General features: G+C 37.9%; 1 protein-coding gene across 1 annotated transcript in view; it reads right to left on the reverse strand.

Moving 5' to 3' along the window:
• NSF (N-ethylmaleimide sensitive factor, vesicle fusing ATPase) overlaps positions 1–23,421 on the reverse strand; it is a 141,773-nt gene that overhangs the window by 31,483 nt on the left and 86,869 nt on the right. Inside the window, exons 13-15 of the mRNA XM_021678482.2 lie at positions 17,127–17,222; positions 14,847–15,003; positions 11,375–11,508 (exon numbers count right to left, since the gene is read on the reverse strand). Coding sequence (XP_021534157.1) covers positions 11,375–11,508; positions 14,847–15,003; positions 17,127–17,222 — 387 coding nt within the window. The remainder of the gene's footprint in view (positions 1–11,374; positions 11,509–14,846; positions 15,004–17,126; positions 17,223–23,421) is intronic.

The raw sequence follows: 23,421 nt of genomic DNA on the forward strand, positions 1-23,421 counted from the left end.
AGTTCAATTTAAATATGCCATTGAATAATTCATTTTGATAAACTTTTACGTTGGAAGGTAAAAGATAAATTTAATAGCCTTACAAATGGTAAAGATAATCTAAGATGCACCATATTTATATTATTAGTCGTATTTTAATTTATTACTAAATAAATATAATTATAGTTACTTTGAAACTCAATGTTTTGTTAGACAAACAACTGAAGTACTTCAAAGAGAAAATAAAACATTTTAAATGTGTAAATATAGTTTAAAATATTTAAAGAAATTTAATTAAGCTGTAAAAGTCCCCTTTGAACTGCTAAATTTCACTAGACCTACAAATAGAATAAGAGATGTGACTGGACTTTTTTAAAGTTTGTTTTCTTTTGTGTTAAAAAACTAGGTTTTAAATTACAAAATTTTAATATGTTGATTTTTCATTTTTTAAACCTTAAATTAGCTATACATGGTCTTTTTTATGCTCAAAAGTCACCCTCAAAGATGCAAAACAAAAACATGGCAAAACAAATCAACTCATGTTGGCAATCCAGATGGTAAGTTCCTCCCAACACACTATCAGTTCTTTAAGGTAGGGATTATGTCCTCAGTATTATGTATTCAATGTCTGACACTGCACTGGTGCTTAATAAATGTTTCCTGTATGCCTATATGAAAGAAAGCCTCTGTTGCTTTCCTTTGCACCGTCCCCTTTACCCCTCAGTCACTCTCCCATATTGTGTTAAAATCGCATTTACCCTTTCATCCTCAGCTACCTACCTGTCTCCCCACTGGATTGTGAGGTGGATAAAAACTTGATTCATGTCATCTCGAGGACCCGGCACAGAACAGTATTTATACTTGCCCAGTGAATTCAGTGGTTGAAACAACACAAGTTCTAACTCCATCTTGCCATAGATCACTTGTCTCTGTTCTGCTCTGGTACAGCATTTTGTATATTGTGTACATATTAAGGATTCATTACATTCTTCCTTGTATTATACTAGAATATAAGCACTGGAAAGCAAGTACTATTTTAATTATCTCTGTATCCTCATATCATTTAATATAATGCCTTACCAGAAAGTAATCAATAAATATTGACTGCAAGAATAAATATGCATTTTATTTTGTTTTTTAAAGATTTTATTTATTTGAGAGACAGAGAGCGAGTGCATGAGCAGAGGGAAGGGGTAGAGGGAGAGGGAGAAGCAGACTCTCCACTGAGCAGGGAGCCCGATGCGAAGCTTGATCCCAGCACCCTGGGATCATGACCTGAGCCCAAGGCAGATGCTTAACCGACTGAGCCACCCACGCACCCCATAAATATGCATTTTATATTCAAGGAGAAATATCAAGTGAGTAGCTGGAGACATATGACTGAAGTCAGGGTATGGAGCTCACCTTCCGGGCAGTGACGCTGAAACCATGAGAGGGGAAGAGACCTCAAGGAGAAATGGCAGAAGTAAAAGAATAACAGGCTAAATACCAAATCTCGGAGTGTTACAAATATTTTCGAATTGCCATTACATGTTAAGCATCAATGAAGGCAATGGAGAGAGTAATGAATGAGACAAATATGATCATACCTTCCCAAAGCTTGGAGTAGGGGAAATAGGTCACAGGTAACCATAATAAAGCATGACACTACTATGCTGGAGGAAATACAAGATGAGATGGTAGTGTGTACACAAAAGAGCTGTGGCAGTCGTTGGGGATACCCACACATATACTGATTTTCTTTCTAGCATGTGGTAGGATTGTAGTTCCCCACCCCCTCTCAAGGCAGGGATGACTATGGGGCTTGCTTCAGCTAATGAAATATGACTGAATATACATCATTTTCTAAAAGGAGCTTTAGAGCTACTGCATGGTTCACCATATTCCCTTTATCCTGCTTTGGCTATCATGATCTCACATGTGAGAGGGAGCTTCTATTATGTGTTAGTTTGAGTCTCTGAGAAGCTACAATGAGCAGAGCTCCTCCTCTGAGCCATGATGGACATGTAGTATGAGCAAGAAATAAACTTTGTTATGTTAAGCCACTGAGATTTGGGGGTTGCTCCTTATTGCAGCAAAACTTAGCCTATCCTAACCAACATGGAGGATTACGGAGTCAATGCTGGTATCCTAAATTTAGGAAGTGGCATTTAAGCTGAGATCCGAAGGATAAACAATCAGTGGAAAATGGGGAAGAAAGTGTTTCAAGCAGAGTGCACTGAATATTAGATTAGGAGGCTCAGAGCGAGAAAATTCAGGAGCACTGTAGGAACTGACATATAGTCAATAAAAATTAAAATGAAGAGGGGCACCTGGGTGGCTCAGTCATTAAGCGTCTGCCTTCGGCTCAGGTCATGATCCCAGGGTCCTGGGATCGAGCCCTACATCGGGCTCCCTGCTCCGCGGGAAGCCTGCTTCTCCCTCTCCCACTCCCCCTGCTTGTGTTCCCTCTCTCACTGTGTCTCTCTCTGTCAAATAAATAAATAAAATCTTTAAAAAAAAAAAAAGAATTAAAATGAAGAGGTGTTAGTGTGGTATGCGTGGGGAATGGTAGGTGAGAGATGAAGCAGAAGAGGTAACAAAAGAGCCTGGACACGGAGGGTCTTAAAAATTTCATACCAGTTGAAATTTTATTATAAAGGCAATAAAAAGCCACTAAAGGATTTGAAACAATGCACTACCACGTCAGGTTTATGATTTAGAAACATTTTTCTCGCTGATACACAAAAAGCATCAGAGGGAAGTAATTAATCATTGTTTAATACTTTAGAACCCCAGGTGAAAGATAATGTGGTCTGGAGGTGGGAAGGGGAATGGGTGTTCTGATAAATGGATGGATTCTAGAGATATTTAGGAGGCAGAACTGAAAGGACTTGGTGATGAATGGGTGTGGTAATGAGGAAGAAACTAGAGTTGAGGGTTCTTTCTGGTTTGGCTACTGAAATAGAGGACAGAAGAGAAGCTGGTTTGGCGATGGATCATAGGTACATGTAAAGAGCAGGGAAAGAAGAGCCCTTTACCTCTCTCTGTATCACCTACCCCCCCAAAAAAGAGAAGAAAAATGGGACATTTCAGCCTCTTGATACATAATGATCAAGCTTTGAGTTGGTGAATACAAGACAGGAGAAAAGTTTAGAAGTAGTTTCACAGTGGTTCTTGGCTATGTTTTTTTTGAAGACTGGACCAAGATAGCAGTCAATGTGGTATCCTATAAATTCCGGTGATGTTAAGGAGTCACTGAAAATAATGTTTGCTCTTCAAATCATTTCTCAGAATTCTACTAAAGGCTCTGATGCAAGCATGTAATTCCATCTGTCAGGCTGTACTAGGGTGGATTAGAGCCACAGGGGCCCGGGATGGTGGACTGGCTATTTGCAGTACTCCATTTTTCCCGAGTCAGCCCTTCTCCCTTCTCAAGGAGAGTACAGAGCTTACATGGCTACAGGAACTCAGTTTGCTGGGGTCAAAACTAATGATAAACTGTACGCTGTTTCACCAATTTATCTCAGATACTGTGTTCATGAAGCATTATAAATCACTTCATAGCTGACTGCATGATTTACCTATAAGATTTGAGAAGAAAAGTACCTACGGCATTCTTTTATTTTAGTTTTTTGTTTTTTTTTTTTTTTTTTTTACAGACAGCTCTTAATGTACTAATTACTATCATGAGGAGAGGAGCACTCAGGGCTAACTCTCTTAACAACCTACTAACCATGACAAAGACTGTGCAATTCCAGTTGTAACTTGACCAGTTTCAGTTGACAGGTCAACTGAAACTCCTTTGGGTAGCAACTCTGCTCTAATTTAAATACACACACCCCTTTCACTTCTTACACATATAATTCTTTACCTTACCTAGTCACTAGTGTAATATAAGGTCACCATTCTTCCTCTGGATCCTTGTTTTCCGCCTAGGCTCCTCAGCCCCTTCCACTCCTCACCCTCTGGCCCAGGCCCCAGCCCAACGTTCACTAAGAAGACGCTCAGATTGGTGTGGCAAGTACGTGTGATTAGCTGCCAGGTGAAAATGTAAGTGAGAGATTTACATGGTGAGCTGGGAAGTTCTACCATAACTTTAGGTAGATAAACCCAAAAAGGAGGCGAAGTACCAGAAAGAAAGATGCAGAAAAAAATAAAATTGTACAAACTGCCCACTATAACCGAAGTGCCAAACCTGCCCCTGCTAACAGCACCCGGCAGACACAGTGCCTGCTCCAGATCAAACGACGCCAAACGACAGTTAGGCAGGTGGGCTGAAGCTGGAGCTAGTGGAGGTATGCCAAAGACTCTTTAAAAATCAATTTAAATTCAGATCCTCTCATTTAGTAAGATAAATGTATGATTCTTAAGCCTTTTCTTGTTGGAGAGGTTACCAGCTGGGGATCAGATAAATAGTTATCATGCAAACCAGGACATATGAAAGGGGGGGCGCTGTTAATAATGCTGGAATAGGGGCACCTGGGTGGCTCAGTTGGTTGAGCGACTGCCTTCGGCTCAGGTCATGATCCCAAGGTCCTGGGATCGAGTCCCACGTCGGGCTCCCTGCTCGGCGGGAAGCCTGCTTCTCCCTCTCCCACTCCCCCTGCTTGTGTTCCCGCTCTCGCTGTGTCTCTCTCTGTCAAATAAATAAATAAAATCTTAAAAAAAAAAAAAAAATAAATAATGCTGGAATAACAGGTAAAAACCAGGATTGCTCAAAGCAAATTGCAATGTGTCTGGTCACCTAGTTTTATCAGGACGTTTCCTGTAGGGCAGGTAAAATTATCAATGCATGTAGTCTTACAGTCCAGTGAAAAATCTGAAAGAGAAGGCTAAAGAAAAAGAATCTGAAGAACTGAAGAAAGAAAAAGTGTGTGAAAGAGTGGCCTTCCATCATCATGGACATAATGAGAGGTCTATTCTAGAAGACGAATAGGATCTCTAGAAAACACAGAATCCCACAGTCTATTTCTGCTCTCTGGTACCACCCCTCTTGTGTGCAAAGGCAGGTACTAGGTCATGAAAGACAAACTAAAATGTGAGAAGACTGGGCTGAAGGCAAGAACATGCTGGATGCACCACGCAAGCAGGGAGGAAAGGGAGGCACGGGGCTCCTGCCACACAGGGGTTGGGGCAGGTCTGAATATGGTCCTCAAGGCCACTGCAAGCTCTCTAGGCACAGAGCCCACTCCTGGAATCTACAGACAAGCTAGCAGCCACCTGTGTGCAGGGGAGGGGCAGCAGCTGCCGATTCTGGAGTCTACATGAATACAAATGGGAACACGCCAGCATTAGCTCCATGTTAATCCCAGCCTTTCAGAATCACAAACCACAGCAAAGCATGTTCTAAGTGGATTCCGTCCTCCATTTTCTATAAACTCGTTAGTGCTCTGAGGTAAGTGAAGCCAAATTCTCTGGTTCTTCTGAGGCTGAAAGAGTTCATCTCAATTCCGAAGTGGCTGGCGTGAAATACCTAGTTAGGAATCTGATGACAGTAGGAATCTGATGACTTAGAAAATCCCTAATGCAGTAAATCTGTCAGCAATTAGTTGAAAGCATACCCTAATCATATTTGGTAGCATATAAAAACGTAAATGAGCAAATTCAAATCGGTGCTATCAGTAATAATCTCTAGTTTCTAAAAATAACTTGGGAGTAGACCAAGCAAACATTAGCTGTCTTCTAATGAAACTGCCTCAGGAAGTGGACCTAAACTTTTGGCAAAGCACTAAAGCTTCCTGGAATGACCTTAAAATCCCTCATTTGTTCTCCCTGCTTTTCAGGAAAAATTCTTACATTTTTCACATAACACAAACCACAGAGTGGGGTATTCTTAATAATATAAAAAGTCACAAGGTCTGAAAGTTCTACTAAAGGTTGCACCATCCTCCTTTGTGTGCCGAAGAGATACAAACGCCAAAAGACAAAGTGTATTAAACAAAACAACACGCGCCTACCCCCCAGCCCTATGAGGACCAGTAGGCACTTCTGGAGTGTCCACTTCTCTCAGTTAATACATGCACAGACTTCGACAAATCAGCTACATGATATATTAGGATGTTAACCAAAAACATCCAAATTCTGTTGCTTAGTAACTGCTGTCAAAAGATCCAATTTCCAGCTCTGCTCTTTGTATGGACTAAACCATGAAAAGAGGAGGATTAGGCACCATGATTCTGTTCTGTACAGACTACAATTTGCAGTGGGATTTACAGGAGGATATTCAAAGAAGATTATTTCCTTCCTGCAAAGCTAGTGGAAAGGAAAATTTCTTCCAATAATTTTCAGTCCTTTAAAAACAAGACTACGTTATTAATGAGTAGTTTTATAAATCACTGATATTCCTACTTAATTTTGTTCGAACAATTTAGTCACATCGGATTGTTCTATTTCATCTCTGTACTGATTGTGTACTCAGAAAGCATCAAGATTAGGTAATTAGTTAAAATCAAACTCTATCATTTTGTTCTTTTGTTCATTTAATGGCACTAATAGAACTAGTAAAATAGATTTTTAAAAAAATATAGATGTTTATATGGATAAAGGAACTGAAATTTAAAAATAGAATGGAGTTGGGAAACAAACATAAAATGGGGGAGAAGATGATCTGTAAACACTTCAAACATCTTAATGGAACATATGGTATCTCCGCCCACCCCACCCCCCAATGTGAGGATAATGGTAGTGTTGAGGAGTTTATCCATGGAGAAAGGATTTATTAAGCAAATTAAGAGAAGTACAAGGTAAAATTTAAATTAATTGAAAATAAACCACTTTCATGTATTTTAGCACCATCCATATGTGAACAAGAAGCAATAGCTTAATTACAATTAGTTGTAATTAAATCTAAGATACTCATTAAAGCAAGCCGAATGACCCTCTCTACTAACAAAAACTCTTACCTCTTGGTTTAAGTAATAAAATGGTATATAAAGATGTTCTATGAATCAACAAATCAGACCACCTCTCTTTAACAAAAATTAATGTGTTAAATTATATGAAATTATAATATTTCTGAGTTTCACCAACTATTGCCATTACAAAACACTTAAAAAATCTTTTAACTTGAGCACTTAGTCATTAAAATGTAGTTGAAGAAATAATTTTAAATGCTAATCTTTTACCTCTCAAATTGGCAAAAAAGATTTTAATTAATTGTTAAAGATTTTATTTTCAAGTAATCTCTACACCCGACATGGAGCTTGAACCCACAACCCCGAGATCAAGAGGCACATACTCCATCGACTGAGCCAGCCGGGCACCCTGGCAAAAAAAAAAAAATTTTAATAACATCAAGTATGGGTGAGTGTCCAAGGCAATGGACATTCACTCACATGATGGGGCTGCGAGTGTAAATCAGTATAACTTTTTGAAGAGGTGGACTTTATAAATCAGCAGTATTTTTACATAAGAGTTTTGATACCAATATTTATCAAAAATCTTCAAAATATTAATGTTTTTACTTTAGCAATCCCAATTCTGAGAATTTATCCTAAGGAAGTAACCGGAAATGTATATACAGTATTAATGATATGTAAAAATAACCACTACACTTTACTGAGCACATATGATATCCCAAGGCACTGCATGATACTCTACATAGATTATCATCTCATTTAATTCTGAATATTATCTTCATTTCATAGGCGACAAAACAGAGGCTTATAGGTTAAGTGACTATAAGGCCTGGTAAGTGTGGTGGAGCTGGGATTCAAAGGCAGATCTATCTGAAACCTAAGCCCAAGTTCTGAGCCATTAAAATATGATGCTACTCTTAGAAAAATCTAGTAAGAAAATGGGGAGTAGTGATTTCCCTAGTTTGGTGGTTCTACAGAATATTTTTTTTAATTGTGAAAAAACCTGGAAACAAACTAAATGTTCAGCAAAAGGGGAATGTTTAAACGAATACTATACAGCTATTAACGTAATACTGAAATACATTTTAACGACACTGAAAAAAAAAAAAAAGCCATAATATATTAAGTGAAAAAAGTATGTTTAAAACAGTATGTCCAATGTGATCCCCAATAAACAGTGTGTGTGTGTCTGAGTATAGAAGAAAACTGAAGGACAAATATGGAGTCCTTTTTTTTTTTCTTCTGTGCTCTTTTCTATATTTTTAAAATTATTTTTGTGATTAGAAAAGCTGCATCTTTGAGGAGGAGCAGCACGTAAAAGGAAAGAAATGTCTTTCCAGAATTGATAAAAAATTATAGATTATTTGTGCTCTGAAAAAAAGAAAGAAAGAAAATATCTTACTATCCTAACACTAAAAATGAAGGGAAGAGAACAGCAGTGGGAGGTAGGCTAGAAGTACTGAGGAATGGCATTTTCATTTTCAAAAGCAGCCTGGAAGACTTAGCACCTTTAGACTGGTTTGAGCCCGCAGGCTTTTGTCAACCTATCATTAGGCAACAATGTGAAAACTACTGGCAGGGAAAGATTTTGCAATATTTCTAATATATTTCTAAGACACCTATGCCTCATTCTTTTTTCTGTTACTGTACTTAGTTAAAGGGAATGACTTTTTTTTTTCCCCCGAGAAAACCAAAAAGTCTAATATGAATTTATTATACTGGTGACATGGAAATAATTTTTGTAACTTTAAGGGTACATGGATGATCCAGACAGTGAATCATGAATCGAAACAATTTTGAATAAGCTTGTATAGACACTTATTTTTCTATTCCTTAGCCGTCCACTCATCTAAAAGTCTACCTTGAAAGGCTTTAACAATTTAAAGATTAAATCATAAGTTATTAAGCCATTAATTTAACCATTTAAGCCTCTAAACCCAGCACACATTACCTTCCCCCCTCAAGTCAATTTGCAAGAGATTAAAATAATAAAAATGATAATATCTCACACTTACAAAGCAGCTTTGATCTGTAGGAGCCTAAAGTGCTTTTTTAAAACTTTATAGAAAAACTAGGACCATTCCACCCACATCTCAGAGGACATCTGAGGTAGAAGCTGGCAGCTGGTGAAAAGCAATGCAGTAATTTACCATCTGCAAGGAAGACTACTACTTTTGAGCAAGTACAAGGAATAGATGGGAGTTAGGGAAATGCGAACAGAATTAGCTGTTCAATTAAATGCTACATTCACTGGCCACAGATTCCAAGGGCTATTATTTAAAGTTTCACCAGAGGAAGTTTATGTTCCCTCAGAGGGGGAAAAAAACAAAGAAAAGCCACCCCCACCTACATTAAGGAAGTTACTGGTTCTAGTGATTCTGTCTAGATTTTCCCCAGAAGGAGAGATACTACTGGTTTCACCTCAGACACAGATAAACGGACTATGATATTTAAGTTCTTTTTCTGTCTGGCAACATTTTCCTCTCTTTCACACTCAACTTCAAAGGCTTTTATATAGAATATTTATCTTTTTAAAAAGATTTTATTTATTTTATTTTGAGAGAGAGTACAAGCAGGGGGAGGGGCAGAGGGAGAGAGAGAGGGATAAGCAGACTCCCCACTGGGCAGGAAGCCCGCCACAGGACGCTGGGATCATGACCTTAGCCAAAGGCAGATGCTTAACCAACTGAGCCACCCAGGCACCCCATAGAATATTTGTCTTGATGGTACAGTGTACAGGACAAGAATCCTGGTTCAAGCTCTGCCCCCTCCATCCATTTCAAGCATGGTACTCGAACAGTCTTCTGCCATCTGCACAAATAAGAAGCTAACTTCTCAAACTTACATTTTTTTGGAGTCTGCTTATTTTAAAATATTATCTTTCCTCTTCAGCCTCTTCCCTTAAAAAAACCTAAAGTAACTGTATCCTCTATCTTTATAAAGTGGGGGCCTAGGAGCAAGGTTAAAGAATTCCAGAGCTGTCTTTATTAGACAGCACCCCAATTCTCAAAGCTCTTTTCTCGGATTCTGATTTTCCCACATCTCTTTAACAGTCAGTTTATATCTATGAAAGATCAAGCATGAAAAATCGGATTTAAGTAAAAGAAATACTTCAACTAGATAGAAAAAAAATAACTTCTTCACTGTCTGGGAGTATACCAAATCAGAATATCTGGGAACACAGGCTACCAAGTGACATGAAACAGTCATTACATCTTCATCAGTGACTTTTGTTGTTTTTAAAGAGTAGCCACTTACTATCCTAGAAGCCATACATGGCACTTGCTTGAATGTAAGAGAGATGGACCAGATGGCCTTAGAGTCCTTTCAGCTCTAGGATTCTATTCTATGTTGCTCTAACTTTCCCTGACGGTTCAAAGCAGCTGCATTAAGAAGGTGACAAATGGCACTTAGAGATAGGAAGAAGGATGAGGGCTGTGTTAAGTTGACAAGCAAACTCTGATTGTCCTAAAGGACCATCATCCCTTTGTAGGGGTTTTGAGAATATCTTTCCAAAGATGTACCTCTGTTCTTTTCCAAACTACAAAGTCAACCTAATTGACCCTAAACAGTGCGATTTTGTACACTGATTAAAAAAAAAAAAAAAAATCCTAGGGTGCCTGGGTGGCTCAGACGGTTAAGCGTCTGCCTTCGGCTCAGGTCATGATCCCAGGGTCCTGGGATCGAGTCCCGCATCGGGCTCCCTGCTCCTTGGGAGCCTGCTTCTCCCTCTGCCTCTCTCTCTCTGTCTCTCATGAATAAATAAATAAAATATTTAAAAAAAAAAAAATCCTAAGTGAGTTTGCTCCACTCTACTCAAATACTTTTTAAAAAAAAAAGATTTATTTATTTTAGAGGGACACAGAGAGAGAGAGAGAGAGAGAAAGTGAACAAGAGGAGGAGCAAAGGGAGAGAGGTACAAGCAGACTCTGCGCTGAGTGCAGAGCCCAACGCAGGGTTCAATCCCAGGACCCTGAGATCATGACCTCAGCAGAAATCAAGAGTGGGATGCTTAACCGACTGAGCCACCCAAGTGTCCCTCTACTCAAATACTTTTAACTTGATCTTTCTTTCAATCAAGTCAATACAAACTTAAGAAATGAAAATTAACTGTAATATGTATTAAACAAAACATAATTTGGGGGCACCTGGGTGGCTCAGTTGGTTAAGCATCTGCCTTCGGCTCAGGTCATGATCTCAGGGTCCTGGGATCAAGCCCCAAATCGGGTTCCCTGTTCAGTGGGGAGTCTGCTTCTCTCTCTCTCTCTCTCTGCCCCTCCCCCCACTCATTCGCTCTCTCTCAAATAAATCTTTAAAAAAAACCACATAATTTGGAAGATTAAAAAATGCTAATAAGAATGCAATACAAAGTTAAATCTACCTAAAACAATGATTGTTTCCTCCCAAATTCTGCTGATAATTTAGTTCCACTTGAGAAGAATATAGTTGCTATGGCTTTTACATATGTACATGTACAAAGATAGATATACAGGTACATGTGTACACACACGTATCTAAGAGATAGGAGATTAAAATGAAAGTAAAAATCTTGATACCTTCTTCATGGCCTGACACTTGGCTGTCTCAGAAAAGCCAATCATTTTATCAGGAGAACAGATCTTGATGAAGGGGAAGTTGGATTCCTCTGCAATCTTCGCTGCTAAAGCAGTCTTCCCACTATGAGGAGGGCCTGCATAAAGATAGGAGCACGTCAGGGGAAAAAAGCCAACCTAAGCAAAGGGGAATAAGACAAGTTTAAACGTTTATCCACAATGTACTGAGGTCTCAACTAGTTGCTCATTAACATTTCCTGACACAATTTCATAGCAGACATGTTTTCTCTTATTTATTAGCAACTAAACTTAATGAACTGATTAGCATTTCTGAAAGGTATGATGAAATACATTCCTTCTTTCTTTCTCACAGTCTTAATCTTTCAAACTTCTGGCTAAATATATAAAATGCAAGGGTTTTGTTTCTTAAAAAAAAAAAAATGCATTCAAATGCATATCCGTACTCATATTATTAGTTCCACCAAATCATATGTCTAACAAAAAAAATATGATGTTCGGGGCGCCTGGGTGGCTCAGTTGGTTGAGCGACTGCCTTCGGCTCAGGTCATGATCCTGGAGTCCCGGGATCGAGTCCCGCGTCGGGCTCCCTGCTCGGCGGGGGGTCTGCTTCTCCCTCTGCCCTCTTCCCTCTCGTGCTCTCTGTCTCTCATTCTCTCTCTCTCAAATAAATAAATAAAATCTTAAAAAAAAAAAAAAAAATATGATGTTCTTAGGAGATGACATTGGGGGCAGGGAAAAAATGCCTTATTGAAGCAAATGTGACTTAAAAAGCTAAAATTTTAAAGATTTAGTTAGGCCTTCTCATAAAGGCAACCAAATCTATAAACGTATCTGTATTTGAACATCTCCTCTTTCCCTTCTCTTCCATCCATAAACCAACCAATTCTTCCTTCCCATCTTCTCAGGAACCTGACACTGACTGAATCCTCTTCCCCATTTGTTCTATCTCTTGCTCTTCCCTACGGTCTGTCCAACAGCATCTCAGCATGCTTTAGTCTACCTAACAGTTTAATAAACAAAGCAAAAAACTCTTCCTGGGCTCACACCCCTCAACACCGCTCCTTCTCCCTTCAAAATGAAACTTCTCTAAATAATTATCTATGCTGACCACCTTCACTTTTCATTTTCCCTCCATCCTCAAACCAACCCTCTGGCTTCCATTGCCATTACATGGAACAGGCTCCCATCTGGGTCACCAATGACCTCCACATCACCAAATCCAACAGACACTTTATCTGTTGGCTTCTTAGGAATATTTGATACAATGGATAACTCCTCTTTTTTAAAAATACTTTTCTTGACTTCTGTGATAGCTCCTTCTCTTTCTCTCCCTCTTACCTCTTGCTCAGTCTCCTTTGTCAACTCTTCCTGATCTACTTGGTTTTTAAATGTTGACACACCTCAGAGATCAGTTCTAGGCCCCCTTTTCTTTTCAACTTACACCCCTTCTGTAAGTAACCTCACCCAACTCCTATGGATTCAACAGTCTATATACAGACACTCATGAATGTTATTGCCAGCCAGACCTCTCTTCTGAGCACACATATCCAATGGGCTGCTCAACATTTCCAATTCAATTATCCTATAGGAACCTCAAACTCAACATATCCAAAACTGAACTCATAATCTTTCTTCCTGAAATGTTCTTCTCCACTAGTGTTCCCAATCTTAGTGAACAGCACCATTTACCAGGTCGTGTAGAAACCTGGCGATTTGATAACTCTTCCTCATATTCAATCTAGTTACTTAATATTTCTAAGTTTAGCTTCCCCATCTACCAAATAGACCTAACAGAAGCATCTGCCCTCAGAGGATTGAAGTGGGGTTTAAATAAGATAATAAGTGTAAAGTGCCAATAGGGTGACTAGCAAATAACAGTCCAAAGAATGTTAGCTTAATTATGATTAATAATTAATAATAATAATAATGAAGTCTCTTTTATTCTCTCTCCTACATATTTCTCAAAATGGTCTACTTGGGCGCCTGGGTGGCTCAGTTGGTTAAGTGTCTGCTTTCAGCTCAGGTCATGATCCTGGAGTCCCGGGATCGAGTCCTGCATCGGGCTCCCTCCCTGCTCAGTGGGGAGTCTGCTTCTCCCTCTGACCCTCCCCCTCTCATGCTCTCTCTCTCTCAAATAAATAAAATCTTTCTTATTTTTTAAAGATTTTACTTGAGTGAGAATGAGAGTGAGAGAGAGAGCACATGAGAGGAGGGAGGGTCAGAGGGAGAAGCAGAGTCCCCGCTGAGCAGGGAGCCCGATGCGGGACTCAATCTCAGGACTCCAGGATCATGACCTGAGCCGAAGGCAGTCGCTTAACCAACTGAGCCACCCAGGCGCCCAATAAATAAAATCTTAAAAAAAAAAAAAGATGCATTAATGCAGCTGCTTCTAACCATTGGTTTCTCCTGTATCTTTTCTGACCCTCCAATCTATTCTCTACCACAAAGCAGTCATGATGTTTTGAAAATACAAATCTTATCATGTCACTTCACTGCTTAAAACCCTACAAATGGCTTCCATTGCCCCTCAGACAGAGACTGAATCTTTAATATGGTCTACAAGGCTATGTTACCAATGGCTCCTGTCTACTTCTTCAGTTTCATGTCTAGCCAATGTCCCTTTCTGTTTCAATCCCCTTCCCGCCCAGGCCTTTTTCACATGCTAGTCCCTCTAGCTAGAAATCTTCCCCAATTCCTTTGCTGGGCCAGCTTCTCCTCATCCTTCAGGTCTTGGCTTAATGTGTTTCAGGAGGCCCTCACTCGCAGACTTTGGAAGGAGTTAGATTCCTCTGTCATGTGGACTCACCAAATCTTTCTGTTGTACTAATCATAACTGTAAACAAGTAACTAGGGAATAGAATGTCCCTGCCTTTCCGTCTACTTGGTAAAATTCTAACTAATCCTTCAAAGTCTAAAATTAAACACCACCTTTAGCTTTCTTTGATCATCCCTGGGCAAAATGACTTGCATTCACATACACCTTTACACATATATACTGTAGTTAAGAATTTGTTTACGTGTCTTTTTTTCCTGACCAGACTGAACTCTGTGAATGTCTTTGTATCCCCAGCAACCGGTTCAATGCCTAAAACATTTTACTCAATGAATACTTATTTAATTGAATCGAGTACTATGTACTGTCTATTATATAACATAGCACTCAGTGGATATTTATTTAATTAACTCAAGTACTCTGTGGTAGCATACAGTCTATTAAGTAACAGAAATTTAGATACAATCCCACAAGAAAACTAGTTGCTATCATTCATCAGTAACATTCTACCCCAAGAAAATTTTAATTTATGCACAATATTTATACATAGACTGGATTACTATTTTTAGATTATGAATAGATTTAGAACGGAAAATAATTCATTTTTCTGGAATGTGCTAAATAACTTTCCAAAAGTTTTTTTTTTCTTACTTTTAATGCCATCTCCTCATTCTTTCTTACCTTCCAAAAGGACGCTAACCAGTGGCGTGCGGTCACTATTTTTAGTCTGCTGAACCAGCAGCTCCCCATCTTCTAGAACTCGTGTAACTGGATCACCCCATTTGATAATACCATTCATAATGTAACTTGCATAATCCTCTTGGTTTGTGCCAAATGCCTATGGAGGAAAAGGATAATTTAAAGCATTTTGAGTGTTAGTATACAAACTAAAATACTTAAAGGTACAAAAGATGAGTAATAATTTCTACACACTAAAAGTGTTGAGCAATATCCCATATTAATGTAAAAAGCTTGAAAAGGAAAAACAAAAAACCCATTATTTTATAACTTCTCATTTAACCTTGTACCCAGTGGTGGAGGAGTTACTTTGGGTGACTTAATGGAGTAAAACATAGATCCTAGGGTCAGATTCTACAAGAGCCCAAGCCCTCATGATCCCTGAGAAAGGGTAGTTTCAACGTGCTTGTTTCTGTAAGGAGTACATTGGTTGTGGCCTTCTGTTAAGAACAAAGAGAAAAAGAGGTTATGGACTTAGAAGCAGTTGGCTCAGCAGACGGAGATACTATCTTCACACTGACGGTAGGTGTCTCGGATTAAAATGGAAAATGAAATGGTAATGAGAAGATCTGGTCCACATCAGCTTGGTAGCAGGGGACATAAGTTAAATGGCAGCAACGTAAGCCTAGGTTTGTAAATATAAGATTTAGAATGAGGTAGGAAGGAGCAGCTATACTGAAAGACTGAAGGAGGAGAAAAAGGAAATAAAAGCAATTACTATAAATAATAATCTTAAGTGTGCTTGCTACATATTAGAGCTTAAATCACATCCCTCTTCATTTTCAACTTCTACTTTCACATTGTAACTCCCAACAAACCAGCTGCCAAGAAAAGTAACATTAGCACTTAGTGACTTAATTGAATTGAGTTTTCATAAGGTTAACAAGTGAAGAAATGAGTAAGAAAACATAACCCAACGTAATCTAAGGGTCACCTATCTTGAGAATTTCAAATTTTAAAAAATTATCACATCCCTCAAAAAGTCAGTTTTTCATTACCCAACATATGGAATGATTTTAACATTAGAACTTGTACCTCACAGAAAATCATTCTCTGTAATACTGTCTCTTAACGTTATACAGTGGTCTCATTACTCTGTTACTTTGCCACCAAATCACTTTGCAGACCACCCTCTCGTCCTTGCACACACTAGTCTTTTGATCCCTGAATACAGAAGAAAGTTATCATTCCCTGTTCTGGATATGGGAACTGAGTGGCCCTGTAAAAAGTTATAAAGGAGGAGTCTAGGAAGCACTGGCTGGATGGCTACTGTAGGAAATATGTAGACTGGCTGGCTTTTGTCTTTAATGATTCCAAGTATATACTCCAAGCCTCACAACAGCAGGAGCAAGATACCTGAACCAGGAAACAGTGACCCCCCCCGGCCAAGTCTAACCATATGTAGCAGTCTTCCTTACATATTCTGTCACTTTATTTTCTGTTTTATCCCCCAGACCCGTGCAATAAATAAAAGTAAGTTATTAATTACTTAACTAAGTAAGTTATCTTAGTTTCTCCTTCCTGGTGGCCAAATTATTCGTCATTAAAAAAATCTTGGCATAAAGCAGTTAGGCTGGGCTCTAATATTTTTGGTAACTATTACGGATGACAGCAGCAAAAGATTAAAGATCTCAGCAGCAAAAGATTAAATTATTTCCATTGCTCGATAACTTTTGAAAGTAATTATTTTATATTTAAAAGTCACAATAGTCATAAAGTAGACAGGGCTAAAACAAATTGATTTTTGTCTTTAAACGAGATACTTGCAACAAATAATTATTGTCAAGAATATAAAAGCAACTCATGCTTTTATATTGAATAAACAATACAACAGAAAAATAGGCAAAAGACATGAACAGCATTTCACAGAAGACACTCATATGGCCAATAAACATATGGAGAGATGCTTAACTTCATAAGTAATCAGTGATGTGCAAATCAAAAATAAAATGAGATTTAATTTTACATCCAACTGAATGGCAAAAATTAAGTCTGACAATACCAAGTGTTATGAGATGGCAATCTCCCTATCATGAGAAATAATTTTAATTAAGTACTGATTAATTACCCAGCCACCAGCATTAATGTGCAAATGTTTCTCACACTGGACACTTCCAGTACTGAGATTTCCTGATTTTTAAAAGTATGTATGATATAACCTTACAGAATATTGACTAAAATGGCATTTACTTTTCTCTTGAATCACTCAATATCCATACTCACTGGTTTGATATCATTCTCCAAAGAAGCAAGGAAGTCTCCTCTTGTCACCTGCAGGCTCTCTGCTTTCTCCATGTCCACTTCCACCTTAGTACTGGCCTAATTAGAAATGAAAACAAAATGTAAGGACTTCCAAGATGTAAGAATATTTCCAGTCTAAGAACATAATGCCTGAAGACTTAAAAGGCATCTTTTCACAGACAAAAAACATCTCTCTCAAATTCACAAACACACATAACCTTTGCCTGAACAATTCCACTTCTTGGAATTTATCTCATGAATATATCCACAAATGTATGCAAAGTTATAGATATCAGAAGATCTATTAGAGTAATTTGTAATAATAGAAAATTAGAAGCAAATTAAATGTCTAGCAAGAGGGTACCAGTTAAGTAAATTATGACACATCTGTACCAAAGAATGCTGGATATTTTTTTTTTTCCCCCAAATAAGGCACGAGGAGAAAATACACACAGAGGGTCTCCAAGAACAGTGGTTCTCGTCCTTGGCTGCATACCAGCATAACCTCTAGAGCCTTTAAAGATATGCAGAAGCCCAGCCCCACTCCCTTCAGGATTTTGATTTGACAGGTCCAACAGAGGGCCCATACATTTATATTTTCATAAAGTGCCACAGGTGATTCTGATGCTCAAGTACGTTTGTGAACCATTATTCTAGAAGACCAATGTCCTACAACTTTGATTTGTAGTCATACTCAGTGGTTGAGAATCTATGTGCCAGCTCCAAATATTCTGCTTACTGCACCTGGAGCTAACACTTAGAACAGACATCTGGAGAAGCATCAAGGCCTTTACCAGCACTTGGAGCTGCCTGGACCTGATGAGTGATTGAGATACCAACACATTTTTTAATGTGACTGGGCTCACTCCCAAGAGCACAAGGCAAGGGAGTCTAATTTTTAAATGGCACTACCTTTTTTAAAGAGGGTATCTTTCAAAAAAATCTGACTGTAAAACAAAAGTATATTAAGCAATATCAACCTTCCATTGATTATTATAAAATATGATTCACGTTCTTTTAGGAACAGATTGTTGAGACAAATGAAATGACAGACATTTTGTAAAAAGTCAGCCTTATGGGATAAAAGGAACTATGTCAGGAAACTGGATCGAGATAGCAAATAGAACATATTTATTTATCTCCCTTCCTGCCCCAAATCCCATGAAATGAGAAAGTGAAAGAGAAAGGTTAAAAAGCATGGAAGATATATCCAGAAACTTAACACTGACCCAAGAGGAGTCTCAGAAGGAAGGAAGAGGAAGAATGATAGAGAAAAAACAATAAAACAGAAGAAAAAATGTTTTCCACAGCTGAAAAAAGGAGTGTCTTTGCAGTTTAAAAGATTCAATGAGTGCTGATTAGGATGAGTGAAAAAAAAACCCACATCTGTCTAGACACACTGTTATAAACTATCAGAACACTACAGGTGAAGAGGAAGTCCTTGAACCTTTTTGGGAGACAAAAACAGGTTACCTGCACAGAAAACCAGAATAAAACTGGTATATCTCTCACCAGCAACACTAGAAACTAGAAGATAATGTAACTAAATGTGGTCTTCAAAAATACATCCAGCTATCTCCCCTAGGAAATGATTCTCAAGGCACTTGGGGAGGGATAGGCAAGCACTTTCACAACAGTATTATTTACTGTTCCAGGCACCAGACTCATATCAGAATATAAAACTGACTGAGTTCCTGCTCTCATGGATCTTACATTTTAAATTATGTTATAATATTCTAGAATACTGTGCATTTGTCCAAAATAATGAAGACTTGTATATACTGACATGGAAAGCTATCCAAGATCTACTGTCAAGTGAAAACTATAAACTGCAGTATAATTCCATTGATTTTTTTTTTAAAGCACATATATATATGAATGTAAATGTAAGGAAAACAAGACTATACAGATATGACCCAAATGTTGGCTACCTCTGGAGAGGGAAAGAGAAGGGGTATTGGAGACAGCGTTTCTCACTTTTCCCTCTATCACTTGGCATCCTTGAGTCTTCTACAGAGAGAATATATTCATACATGACCTCTATAATTTTAAAAAGAAAGTAACAAATAATATCTAAATAGATATAATAATAGATTCTACTTAAATACAGAGAACAATTAGCATTTCAATTATTAATAGGGTTTTCATCGGCACATATTAGGTATTTGATAAATATTAACCACATTTGGGGCATCTGGGTGCCTCAGTCGGTTGAGCATCCAACTCTTGGTTTTGGTTTGGGTCATGATCTTGGGATCATGGGATCGAGCCCCACATCAGGCTCCGGTTCTGCTTGAGAGATTCTCTCTCCCTCTCCCTCTCACTCTGCTCCTTCTCTCACTCGTGCTCTCAAATAAATAAAACCTTAAAAAAATATTAACCACATTAATCTGACACTTCTAAGTGAAAGAAAGGAAATGGTGTTACAAGAAACAAGCACCTCTATGAAAAAAATTACAGTGCTCAGTTCATAATATATAAATCTCTATAGTGCTTTATAGTTTATTTTTATTTATTTTTAATTTTTTAAAGATTTTATATATTTATTTGAGAGCAAGAGAGAGCAAGCATGAGCCAGGCGGGGGTTTGATGGAGGGATGGAGGGAGAGGGAGAAGCAGGCTCCCTGCTGGGCAGGGAGCCCAACGTGGGGCTCAGTCCTAGGACCCTGGGATCATGACCTGAGCCAAAGGCAGATGCTTAACTGACTGAGCCACTCAGTCACCCCAGTGCTTTATACTTTATAAAGTATATTCATATACATTATCTCATTTCATCATACCCATTATCTCACTTTATCCTTATACAAGCCTCAAAGTTTTCTTAAAATAAGGGTAGGATAATTTAACTAAGGGTAGATATAAGATTTCCTTCCTAGGTAATCTTATATAAAGATTTTAACTCTGATTAAAACTTTCTGACACATCTTCAAGGATTCTACAAGATGTCAACTCTCAGGTCAAAGTGAAAAAGAAGCTCTGACAGAATCATGTTAAAACCCCAATGAAGCCTCCGGCCTCCAGCCTCATTCCCAATATCTCCTCTGTCTATAGCCCTGAGTTTCTACTATGATGTTTTGTGTTTTGATTTCCTCTGCTGGTGAAAGTGAACTCAAATGATAGAAACATATAGCAATATGAAGGGAAAATCTTAACTTTTGACGTTTGCCAAAAAATATGATAGATTTCAGGACTGAAGCTGTGTGAAACTTGTCTGTTTACTATTAAGAAAGGACTTACCCAATGAATTAAAAGTGAAAAGCTGGGGAAGAGTTATTTTAGAACAAGTTGTTAGGCACACCAGGAATTTTAGAAGTCACCTAATTGTAAACCATCAATATTCTAACTATAAATTATTCCTGCCTATTCATTAAGGTTTCTAAGGACTTCTCTTAGCTAACTTTTACTATTTTATCAAAATTAGTAAAATCTAATTTTAAAATATTCTAGAATTTTGAATTTTTATTCATTCAGAAAACCTTTTCTTGTTTGAATTACTGTGATTTTTTCCTGCAATTTTATTTATAACAGCTAATCAATATAGAAGAGGCAACATCTTTCAGCTTATACCTGCTGAAACTAATAAACTTGTATTTCAACACTAGCAAATATCAAGTGGTCACCCTTAAATTTCATAACCTTTTAAATCTGACCTTTCAAAGTTCTTATCATTCCTCTTAAATTAAGGGTAGAATGACCTTAATCAATCAAAATTCTACAGAAAACAAGAAATAATTTTATTGAAATTCTGCAAGCATAAATCAGAGCTTGGATTCAGATAGAGTGTTGTGTGTGTGTGCATGTCCTCAATTTACTTCCTTAGAACCGATTAGAGCAGAAGAAATTCGGGTTATGAATCTTTTCTACCTGAAGCAGAAATTCCTTTCAAGAAAAAAACAACCAAATGTCATATGAATTTCAGTTGACCACAAACATGGGTTCACGTACAAATGACATGAACATCAGGTGTTTATGACCAGATTTTCTCCTCGTTTCAGAAAACTTGAAAAAAGAAAAAAAAAAAAAAGTCTAACAGGGAAAACTTGTTTAGTTGAGTCTACCTGACTTTATTTAAGCCTAAATCTTTTGAAAAGGATGCAAAATAAAACCAATTAGGGCTTTTTATAATACAAAGACAGGGCATTAGAACAAACAGTTGAATGCTGTGGATGTTTTAAAATTGTATATCAACTTCAGATCATAAGCTTCAAATTAAATACTTAACTCATCATTCACTACTAGTAAAGCTATGAACATCTACAATAATGGAAATATTACAACTTTATGCCTTTTGTTCAGCTGAGGAGTCTTGCTGGGAAAACAGTCTTTCAAGACCTTTGACAACACAGATTTTTTAAAACATAGAAAAGAACATAAATGTTCACATTATTTCTCCTTGGGGGCTAGGGTTAGTGTCCTTTAAATCTTTCTCTTCCCTGAAGTGCCTAAATAGTCCCTTGTATTAGATATTACATAGATCCTGAAAAAAATTAAAAGCTCTTTGGTATAAAAGATACTGATCCCAAGTCAGTATGCAGTACCTTAAGTTTAAAAGTAACCACATGGGAAAAGTGAAGGCAAGAATATCAACTATTTGCACTACTTCTTACTTGCAAATCTGAAGGATAACATATTCTGTACAGTGGTAACTAACACAATGGAAAAAATTACAATTGCAAATAGTCAACAAATTCAGAAACTCAGGCATTGTAAAAGACACATATGGTTCTCAAATTAGCCAATAATAGCAAAAAATGGAAACAATTAACATTTTATATAGTTTGGAAGTGATTTGATTTTCACAAAAACCTGATGAGGTAAGTAGTTATTTCCCCTTGACAGAAATAAAAAAGTCAGGGGTGCCTGAGTGGCTCAGTCGGTTAAGCATCTCCCTTCAGCTTAGGTCATGATCCCAGGGTCCTGGGATCGAACCCCGTGTCAGGCCTCTCCCCCAACCCTGGGGCTCTTGCTGTCTCTCGCTATCTCTCTCTCTAATAAATAAATTTTTTAAATCTTAAAAAAAAAAAAGAAATAAAAAAGTGAAAGAAGTTTAATGCATAGCCACATCTTCTGACTATAAAATCTGTCATCTCTCCACCATTACTCATTGTTTTGTGTGTAGATAAACCCAATATATACTTGAAGAAAGTATGTTTCTTAGTGAGAGAATGGCTTAGAATGACATTTTGAGATAGGACTATTGTGATAAAAATGACAAGTGACTAAGAGAAAAATCCAGAGGCCACTGCATATGAAAACTTTGATAATACATCAGTCACTGTGGATTATACCAAGATGCACTGATGTGGTCTGAGATGAAAGATCAGTATGGTGGGGAACAATCCTCACATCATTTACACAACTTTTCTTGAAGTTCCCATCACTTCTAAGACATTTCTTATGGCAAGGAGAAAGGATGAAAGAATGAATAGATGGATGGATAGATCCATTCCATAAAGGAACCAATACTGTATTTCCACACTATCCTGACCTTTGGCATTCCTGAGCTAGAACAAAGTCACTTCTATTACGTAGGGAAATTACGACTTATGGGTACAGCTTGATTCAGAATACATATATAAGTTTACTAACTTTAGAAACTTACCAAGCACCTGCTACGTTCTCAGTATTTAGACCCATTTGGGGCACTGTGGGATATTCAGACACGAATAAGATATGGACTTAAAGTCTAGAACAGGGGTTGACAAACTTTTTCTGTAAAGAATGAGATAGTAAATATTTTAGGCTTTGTGGGGCCACACAGTCCTTGTTGCAAATTCTCAACTCTACCACTGAAGCATGAAAGCAGTCACTGACAACACATACATGACTGGGCATGTTCCCCAAAAATTTCATTTATAAAAATTGCTGGTGAACTGGATATGGCTCATGGGCCACAGTCCTCAAGTTAGAACCAGTGATAGGATGTTGCCAACTCCACTCGCCTCAATACTCCACTCGACACAGCTGCCAGAGTGAGCTTATGTTTTAACACTATGTCGCTGCTATTCTTAAAACTCTTCAATGGCTTAGCACTACTCACAGGAAAAAAGTCCATACTTCTTAGCACAATATAAAAGGCTCTTTGTGCTCCACTCCCTGCTTTAGTCTCCTAACTTATTCCCCACAATGTCTCTCTCTACCTCCCCTCCCTTTTATGCTGAAGCGATACTGAATTACCCTAACACACCATGCTATTTTGTGTCTCTGTTCCTTTGCCTTCCACCTAAAACGTCCTAACCCACCAAGAGACACATTCACCCAGAAATGTCTCTGTGAA

This window comes from Neomonachus schauinslandi, chromosome 15 (assembly GCF_002201575.2).
Source record: "Neomonachus schauinslandi chromosome 15, ASM220157v2, whole genome shotgun sequence".
Lineage (NCBI taxonomy): Eukaryota > Metazoa > Chordata > Mammalia > Carnivora > Phocidae > Neomonachus > Neomonachus schauinslandi.